At 33.2% G+C, this 10,293-nt stretch overlaps 2 protein-coding genes across 2 annotated transcripts; one reads left to right on the top strand and one right to left on the bottom strand.

Annotated features, from left to right (window-relative positions):
* Positions 1 to 2,715: 2,715 nt before the first annotated feature.
* Positions 2,716 to 4,434, bottom strand: TRIADDRAFT_20204 (uncharacterized protein; the record flags this gene model as incomplete). Its single annotated transcript, XM_002108151.1, has 7 exons — positions 2,716 to 2,832; positions 2,918 to 3,224; positions 3,322 to 3,444; positions 3,529 to 3,590; positions 3,799 to 4,036; positions 4,235 to 4,269; positions 4,378 to 4,434. Coding segments are annotated over 7 exons (939 nt in total), but the record flags the coding sequence as incomplete, so codon positions are not given.
* Positions 4,435 to 8,126: 3,692 nt separating this feature from the next.
* Positions 8,127 to 9,299, top strand: TRIADDRAFT_52405 (uncharacterized protein; the record flags this gene model as incomplete). Its single annotated transcript, XM_002108884.1, has 3 exons — positions 8,127 to 8,195; positions 8,297 to 8,388; positions 9,008 to 9,299. 3 exons carry the CDS (start codon positions 8,127 to 8,129, stop codon positions 9,297 to 9,299), a joined length of 453 nt encoding a protein of 150 aa, XP_002108920.1.
* Between the last annotated feature and the right edge of the window lie 994 nt (positions 9,300 to 10,293).

The following is a 10,293-nucleotide window of genomic DNA, read 5'->3' as shown; positions in this document are numbered from 1 at the left end:
CTATTCACATCCTCCATCTCTATTTTCACATGCAAAATTCGTAATTTCAGTACACTGTACATCCTGCACAATTTATTACATATCCTTAGCTGCGCTATTTAATTTGAATAGTTGCAGTGATAAGTACCGCCTTGTAAAAATAAGTAATTATGACTGGAAGGCAATATTACATGATTATTATGTATATGCGTATGTATAATGAGCGAGGGTCTACTACTGTAGTTTTATATTAGGATGTAATCATTCTGTACCCCTTATTATGAATGTATACGGTTTATTTGTGTATAGTCATCTTGTAACTCCAGCTTTGGATATGTAAGATTTTATAGCGTGAAATAGTGTAGCCTAGATGATATCCTTAAGTACACTGCAACTAGTGAAATTCACGAATCTTGATGGTATGTTGTGAATTAAATAAATTGGAGGAAGCATGTAAGCATGAGTGTAGTAATAAAAAGCTTCATTTCACGAGCTACTCTCAGAGTAACTTTTGCGTAAAGAAAACAAAGCAGATACTTAAGATATAGGTGCATTATAGCTTTCCTGAATAGGCATAATAAATTATGATATTTCAGATATAATATGCTTAAGCAAACTTTACATCTAATGGCCATATAAAGCGATAGACTACTCATTAATGCGAACGTATTGTTAGATAACAGTAAAAAAGTACTGTGCTATACACTACTGTAAAAATTTCGTTTTGTAAGCACAGTACTTGAACTCGCATTTTACTCAAATCGCCAAATGCTATCAAGAATGAACATACCAGCTAGCCTGATTTTAACTCTGCAATTTCTAATGAGGCTCTAGATTACTAGAGAAGGGTCTGGGGTGAAATCAATAAAACACTTTCATCCAGGAATAAGGGCCGCCTTCAGAAATGAATAAAGGCAAACTACGCTATTCTTAGTAGTATTTAATAAAAAAGCCTTAAATCCAAAAATGCAGGTTCAGATTAAGACCCAATTTTCGGGACGGGTGTAGGCGGCCATGAAGTAGTAAATACGTACTTTATTAGGGTACGGCCTTTTACAAACTATCTTCAAAGTACTGAATCATTAACCTAATTCCCGTTACGCATTCTATTTCTTTGAAAGGATAAACAGAATACAACAAATTGAATAGAATGCTTAATCGCTAAATAAAGTAGAACAGAAATGTCTTCAGTAATAACTAATTCATTCCGCACAGCATATTGTGTAGATCCATGTGGGTCCAGAAGGGGTTAATCAAAAGATACTTTTCCTTGACTAGCTCATAGTTCATCTAATGTACATACTGTAATTGACACAAAACAAAGTACACCATACTAATATTACTTTTTATCATACAGAGTCACACTTGTTAATGCATAAATGTATTGCAATAATTAATGCGTCTAGAAACGTTATTTTTGCTAGATATCGGTAAGATGCAATGATTCTTATTAAATATTTTTAAGGTAGTATTAGCTGTCACTCCTGTAACATGTGATAAGACGAATTCATCCCATGATAAGTAAGGCAGCCTATCAATACCTGTAATTAATAATAAAGTGCCAGTTAACAATTATACTCTCGGAGTAATCTCTTATTGTGGAATACACAACAATTTTATACACTCGTACAGTGGCCAAATGCATGAAATAACTCTGTAATATTCAATGAAAAATTATTGTGTAAATCTTGCCCATTCTAAACAAGTAAATAACGATATAGTTACAATCGCTTATGCACTGATATTGGCTTAAAACACAAGTACGAGAATTATTAGGCATCGTTCTATAAATTTATAAGTAAACATTACATATTTACGGATACATTCATCCATGAAAAGCAATTAAAAATCAGATATCGAAAAGCCAGATCAAACCTCAGGCTAATGCAACTAAATACTTAAGTATAAACTCCTCAAATACTTTAGGATACGTAGATACGAATTACTAACTTATTATCATATATGCATTCTTTATAAACTAATAATATGCTAATTAAGGATTCACGTAAAGTTCTTTGCGTAAAATTCTTGTTATCTTAAACATCAGCCGAAAAATTATGGCATAAATCATAAGTAAGACTTCGGCGACTCTCCATTCCGAACAGTTAAAATTTATAAGTCATTGTCACCGGTAACCGTAAACCATCTATAACAATGTACTAACAATGGCATAATTATAATATTCGAATTGAAAAGTCAAGAAATCTTAAATCTTAGACGGATACAGCAGCAACGTAGTACGATACGTCTAATATAATATACGTAGTATACATTGAAAACGTCACGCTTAGTTTCCTCTTGTCGAATAAAACTTATAAATAGAGTTGCAGAGAAATTAAAAATTATCTAAGGTATTAGCGATATTATATATATAATATTTATTAGGTATGGATTTAAAATGCCACACTGGGTCTTCTCTTGCCAGTCATAGCTTTGTAAATAATATTTGGATGTAAGTAATAATTAGTAAATGTACCAAATAGATGCTTACATTTAAGCAATGTTTTAGTATAAATATAAGCAAGTACTGGAATTGCCACAATTTAAATATGATCGTAAATTATAATGCTAAGATACTGGTATGGATACAAATTAATTGTAGTTTCGCTATAAATACCTGGCGAATGTTGCATTTTCATACCAATATCCTTTCTTAAATATATGAATGGCAATTCAAAAACTGATTCAGCTAATAACACAATCACTTGAATATTAGTTGCAGGAATTAAAATAATTTCAGGACGAATTAAAGAGAATCTTACTATCTTTCAGTATCTGCACTTCTGGGCCAAAACAATCAAAATATTTATGTTTCATTGCGTCAGCGGAACTTATGCGACTTTTTGCTTTATACTGTGTTGTATAAATAAGTACTTCTATTAAATCAGGCACAATAAGAAACAAATACACAAGCCTCAACATCAACATAATTGCAAACCTGCAGAAACTTTGCTAAAAGATCCAGTCCATCAGCTTCCAACCGCGGGGCGCGATTGCGTAGAGGCTCTCCTTTACAATCGTGAAAGGATAGTGAATTAACTTTAAGATTTCTAGTTAGTCCTGACCACTCTTCTTCAGTTGGCGTGCCAAGAATCTCCCAAATCGTCTGTAGTTGATTCTCTGTCGACGATCCGGGGAACATTGGTAGCCCAGTCGCCATTTCGTAAAATATGCATCCGACACCCCACATATCAATTGATGTTGAATATTCAGTAGATCCCAATAAAACATCTGGTGGTCTATACCTAAATGCGGCAAATTATTTGCTTTATGGTTGTATATTCTTTGCTAATCAATCTTATAAAGCCGCAAACATTTAACATGATGTTATCATTACTGTACCAAAGAGTTACAACTTCGCTTGAATACGTTTTACTCGGAACAGATTTAGCCCTTGCAAGGCCAAAGTCTGCTAATTTTAGCTCTCCCCTCTCATTGATCAGTAAGTTTTGAGGTTTTAAATCCCTATAAATATAATCATGACAAAGGTTGGAATATGAGATCATAATAGTATACTGTACTTGATTTATATTGAGAATATGATATTACCTGTGTAAAACTCTTCTACTATGACAATAAGCTAATCCTCGCAGTAATTGAAATAAAAATATCTACAAGATTAACAAATTTCTCTAAGACGCGGTATTTGATGTACTATGCCAAAACTGCTACAATTATATCACTATATTATATAAAATAACATAGCGCTTAGTGCAGGTAATGCATCACATATAGCTGGTAATAAGTATAAACGTCCACAACCAACCAATAATGATAATGATGGTATAACATAAAAAGAAAGGGTATACAAATTCCAACCTTAACATTGCTCATATCTAGAATAGAACCGCAGGAATCCATATATTGTTTTAAGTCACGATCCAGGTATTCAAAAACTAAAACTAGCGACCGTTCGGTATGTATCGTATCATGTAATGTGACAATATTTGCATGCTTTAGATCTTTCAGTAGGGAAACTTCTCTTATAGCTGTGCAGGGCGCTCCTTCTTCGTGTTCTAGACGAATTTCTTTAAGGGCTACGAAATCATTTGTTAACCTAGCAAACAGTAAATAGTTTATTAATATACTGACCCAATATTTGGAACCAAGCTCGATATCAGTACGAATATTATCCATATTATTGTAAATATAATTCTAACGATTCTATTAACGAAATATTGCATATGTTTACTCAAATTGCTATATTGCTGTGCTATCATTAACTTTCAATTGAGGAAAGACCCACTATACGTACTTGCTTCTGCCTTTAAAAACCGTTGCGTAAGTTCCCTGTAGGGGGGTTATATTAGTAGAGTGCTAAGAGGTAGTACATATCGCTAGTGACAAACATTAACCGTAAGTCATAAAAACCTGTTCTTTACAAGAAGCTATAAATACCTCGCCAAGTTTGTGAAGTTTATCATAAGACTCTAGCTTTCCAAATCCTAGTTCACTCTACATTTCGGAAATCAATATAAAGTTCACAGCGCGCTTAACCCAAGATTTCGTAATAAGGAAAGGCCAACTGCACAAAAAATTGCATGGCAAATGTACGCTATCTTTAGTCTTACTTGGTATTTACTGAACTTACAAATGATTTTCTTCTTTCCTGTCTATTAGATTTTTCACGTAAATTGCTGATAGCTGTCTTTATTTCAACACATGCTTGTGAGGATGATCGCGAACGTCTTCGGAATTTATCCTAATATTAAAGACGTTGGCGGAAACGATTAGAAGTGTTATCAACTCAGTAATAATAGCTAATATTTGCAATGCTCTTAGATCTTGGAGGGAAAATTTTGTTCATAAAGCCATTCTTCTTTATTATACCTCTAGATTTAGCAGTTTATTGTCCAGCGCTTTGCTAGTGTTACTGAATGATCCTCGCCGCGCAGCTGGAGAAAATTGAGCGCTCTTTTTGTAGTGCTGTTTTTCCTTGCTTTCATGGTCCGATGATATTGCTAACGTTTAAGGTAATCAAAATGTCACACCAGTCGCGCTAATTTAATTAGTATTGTAATAAGCTTGTAATATTTTAATGTTGCTAAAATAATACTTGAATACACTCATATTCATTTACAGCGAGTGGATTATCCCATCAAACTTCGATATCTGATAGCATCCTTGAACTCTTTGTGCAGTATCATAAAATGACGTAGTTTGAAGGATACAGACTACAGTCGTATCATTAGCACCAATAAAACTATTCGAAATTGTAGTCAAAATTTGAAATAGGATGACGTCACTTCAAACAGAACGCAATGTGTCAATACTAAATCCCAATACATAACAACTCATATTTACATTTTGACATCAAATATTACTCGAAGATTTCGCGAACGTACAATAAAGATAATATAAGAGTGACGCCTTTAATATTATTCGCAGCATCTCTTGTATAAGCGGAGATCATTCGTAACTACAGTAGTACTACAGCAAAGTAAGAAATGCTGCTGAAGATTATTTTCACTGATTTTAAATATCTCATAAGCAATATAGTTTGTACATGAAAGTTGAAATGGTCAGCAACGGTGGCTGAAGATGTAATATAATTTATGTCATTGAATCTACTTCGTAAATGGCCGATATTATAGTGGCGGAAATGAATTATAGCTAATCGTAAAACTTCGTTGTCAAGTACGTATATCCAATTTGACGCTATATCTTACTCACGGTGTTTCATTTCAGTAGTATCATCACTCTTTTCTTGGTCACTTGTTAATTCCGAATTTTCTCGTATCGTTTTATCAATCACGCTTCTTTTGATTGATAACGAAAGTTTTCGAACCCTGTCCATATTCTATTGATTACACTGCAAATTTTTAAGTTCAGTGCCTAAAATTAAAAAAAGAGGCTACTTACTATTATAATAAGAGTTTGAGCATTAATAGCGAATGCATTTTCGGCAAGGAATTTTTAATTTGCTAATAAGGCTTATTGAGCCGTAGACAAGGGATTCTAGCAGCAGCTTATGAATGAGTGTGCTGAGAGTACGAAAACTTACAAGATTTTAAAGAATACGTGCAACAAAACACTATTCACTTATAATTATCTTACATAACTACCATAGACTCCACAGATGGCTTTACCTGTATAGATATCTTAAAAATTTCGCTGCTTTGCGATTTAATTCATATACCGATGAATCGGTATCTTAGAAGCTATTCAATTTGTAACTAGAGGTTGGATTCCAAAGTACTATACAATGCAAAGGCGCGATCAATCTAGTCCTTTAATAGAAATGAACAATGATTACCGCAGAATATGTGATAAATCACTAAATAGATTAATTAATAAATATCGAAATCTATCCAAAGCGTCGGCTGATCAATTATGCTATAAATCATCCTATCCAAAATTTACGGATTTAAGTAGTACAGTAGTGTAATATTAGTAAACTTAGGTGTTCTGCGCACACAACATACCCAGCACCGCCTAGCCTATTAACTAGGACAGTTATAACTACAAATATACACGAACAGCGTATCATCACAGATAATTTCAGCATAAATATTAAGCAGTAATACTAACGCTTACGTAGTAAATTAATGAGAACACACGAATACCTCAACCGGAATTCCTATTTTACTGTGCGGTAAGGTAACCAAAGAATTTCTTCAAGCTTCTTTACTGTATCAAACTTTGACCTACAGTAAATCAGTACGGTACAAGAGTACATTGTACCGTGCATGCACATGAAAACGATTATACAGTAATTAATTATTTGCATTAGCTTAGTTTTCTAGTAGAATAATTAGCTACTGCTACGTTCAGCAGCACTATTAAATTTTAAACACAGAGACAGGTCTTTCTGAATTCGAGGATCGAAAAATGATTTTAATTACAGTACACAATATCTATGTACTGTATACTCATATTTAAATAGCTTGTACTTTACGATATTTCTTTGAGGAATAGTATGAAAAATAACATACATTATATAAAAATTTTAGTAATATCTTATCAGCTCAGTCACACGCTACTCGACTAAGTCAGCCTACCTTCGCATCACTCAGCTATTGCCGAGGCAAGCGAGAATAATTAATTAAAAAGTAATGAATCATAAGAACTCTATAGACTGAGAATTAGGAAATTTGGAGAACAGAAGTAAAAATCAGATACTAATCAGGGATATAAATTTGTCATAGAGATTAAATCAATGAGGACGAGATTATGGAAGACCATTAGATAACATCGATTTCACACATTGAAGTCTAGTGTACTACTGCACCATACACAGGATACCAACTATCAAATCAGATTGCTCAATTTACATGAAAGAGAATAAGAGTATCTGGTCTCTCACACTGAGAGTATATAACAATCAGGGCGTAAATATCTACTACTGCACTACAAACCAAGATCAAAGCTGAGTAGCGTAAAAACCATAATTTTAATGATGAATGACTAATGTGCATTATACGGTAAATGCACATTTACTGAGTCAACGATCTATCTATCCAATACGATTTAGTTACTAGTTTCACCTCCAATAAATATGATATATTGTACTGTGCTTAAATAGGGTACTTGCCTTGCGTTTTTTTAGATCCAGTTGTGCTTAATACAGTATATTCTTACCCAAAATTAGCTAATTAACTAGAGATGGAATGTTTATCCTTCTCGTATAAAGTTGATTAACAACTCTACTGTAATATAGAGCAGTAGTGCCACAATTACTGTATTTAGCGCTGTGCTGACACGGACTTTCTTTCGAACCTAAAAATTTCGAGTTGCCACTTTAACTTAACTTAATCAGCCCCCCCTACAGGCCTAAACTTCTTACTACTGTACTTCTTAAAAAACTTCAACTATTCGCTGCTGTACTGTACTGTACATACTGTACGTACTGTACTGTACTGTACAATAAAACGTTAGTACTGTACAGCACCATACTGTACTGTACTGTTGACCAGACCAATTTACTGTACGGTATAATGTACTGTACTGTATTGTACTGTACAGTACTATACTGTACTGTACTGTACTGTACTGTACTGTATGATGGCTGATGTTACCGTACTGTACTGTACGGTACCAGTAAATACCTTGTACGTACTGTAGTGTCAGGGACTACTCAATCAAAATTTGCTGTAATAGTAGAAATAGAAGTAAATAATAATTACAATTATAATCCAATAATTGAAATGGAAGGTATCGATTGTATTTTCTTTAGTGAATTTCATCCAATTACTGGACCAAAAATCACCTATCAGGTTTGAAATATGAAGCTCATTGTTACTATATTTTCATTTAGCTAAAGAGCTAGGCCGTTCACAGCATCATGTATTAATTAATTTTAAATTTCAACTTTTAGGATCCAGCCGACTATATATCTAAGGAAACATTCGATGTTATAAGCGTTTACATCATAGCCAAGCCCCAACTTGATCAGCGCCTAATAAGGCTGTATGCTTCGTATAATATTGCATTTTATCTACTGTTATCATGAGATTATCAATTTCTAACGTGTAATTTACTCGTATACACCGTACACTATCCTCATCATACTGTAATTGTGATACTATTTGAGGACCGATATCGAGCGAAATACCCGTATTGTGCAGTGTTCAGAATCTTAAAAATTTTTTGTCTATGCATTACAGTATGAGGTATCGGTATGATGATTAACATTAAGTGAACAATGCAGCTACGTAAACACTAAGTAAATTATTATGGTACTTCTCTTTCGGCTACTATTCAAGAGATATGGAGTCCTTGCAGAAGTTTGTGACTCTCACGGAGGTTTTAGGAATAAAAAAGAGTTAATAAGCTTTGTACTATAAACTAAATTTCCTAGATCACGATTGTAGAACTAAAATTTATTCTAATAATACATGTACTAATCGAAATATCGATTGTGACCCTCGATACATCTGCGATTTATCATTGTCAGTAAATAGAAATATTATGACACTTGTAATTATACGTAAGTAATTACAGTATACCTGTATAATTATAAGTGTTAGAATAAGTGTATAACTGTACTCGTATGCTAAATGCGTTGCTATGACTATTTTCTTGGTAGAAATCTCGATGAAGTAGCTATTATGAGTTTACCGTGCTGCATTCAGAATAAGAAGTATTCTCGAAATGAGCTAAGATTCAATCTCGGGCTAATGCTACCAGCAAAACATCATGGAGGATTGGACAATTATGAGCCTGTAATTAAGAAATTGGCCAATTATATGGTCACATTGGAATTAGAAAGTCAATTTTTATCTGATGAAGTTAAGAAAGAGAAATTATCGGAACTACTACCACGTATACGCCAGGAGTTGAATATGAAAGGAAGTTGTATGATTCGTATTGGTAAATGAAATATACTATTTGTAACGATAATAAATATTTCAACGCACATACAGTAAATAGCTATAGCACTACGTATAACAATTTCTATACAGATAAGTCGTATGCACGCGATGGTGACATCTCTTTGTAAACTTTAAATTTAATGTTAGACAAAGAAATATTTTATTACTAGATTAATTTCCTGCTGCATTAAATTTGGGATTGTGTTGATACTGAAATTTATTATAAAGTGCGTAGTACGGTACAATAGATTCCTTATAGTTTTATTAGACTAGTAAAATTTTTTTGGTTACTCAGCAATTTAACAGTATGAAATATAAAAGGCTTATATATCTTATATTTAATATATTTTATATTTAGACATAGCAAATACTATATTTCTGAATATCAAACCGGCCCTGCAGTTAAAACGTCTAGTTGATGAAATATTACTTCATCATGCTCCTATCATGCTTGATCGAGTTAACTTCGTGAAGGAGAATATAAGCGAAGACTTGATTTTTGGAAAAATGATAGATAACGTTGGTTACTTGCTTTACTTTGTTTTATGTGATATGTGGATAAAAGTATTAAATTGTACCCTTTCCTGCCATCTTAGATACTAAAATAGATTATTGAAATGAAATATGTTCCCGATATTCGCACATTTTAGATTGTTAAACAAATTGATGGTCGAGGGCCTGTGAAATTTATAGCTGACAATATGCGTATGGAATACTGCGTCTTCCGTACCTGTTTAGAGCATCTTCAGTGAGTATACATACACTTTGTAAAATAGTCTTTACGCGGTATTTCTTACATTTTGATATTTATTCTTAGCTGACCTAGCCATCTCTGTTATATGTAGCCCGCTAATGTAGTTTTTTAGTGGCGTAAATGTAGACTTTGAATTTGGTCTAATCTATAAAAGTTAGTAAATGATGATCAATCATCATTTTTCCTGTGGTTACTGATGCCTAGTATTCACGCATTACGCCAATTTTTTTATAATAGCATCTATTG

This window comes from Trichoplax adhaerens, genomic scaffold (genome assembly GCF_000150275.1).
Source record: "Trichoplax adhaerens TRIADscaffold_1 genomic scaffold, whole genome shotgun sequence".
Classification (NCBI taxonomy): Eukaryota; Metazoa; Placozoa; class Uniplacotomia; order Trichoplacea; family Trichoplacidae; genus Trichoplax; species Trichoplax adhaerens.
Note: the sequence above shows the minus strand (reverse complement) of the source record. Positions and strands in the feature narration are given on the sequence as shown.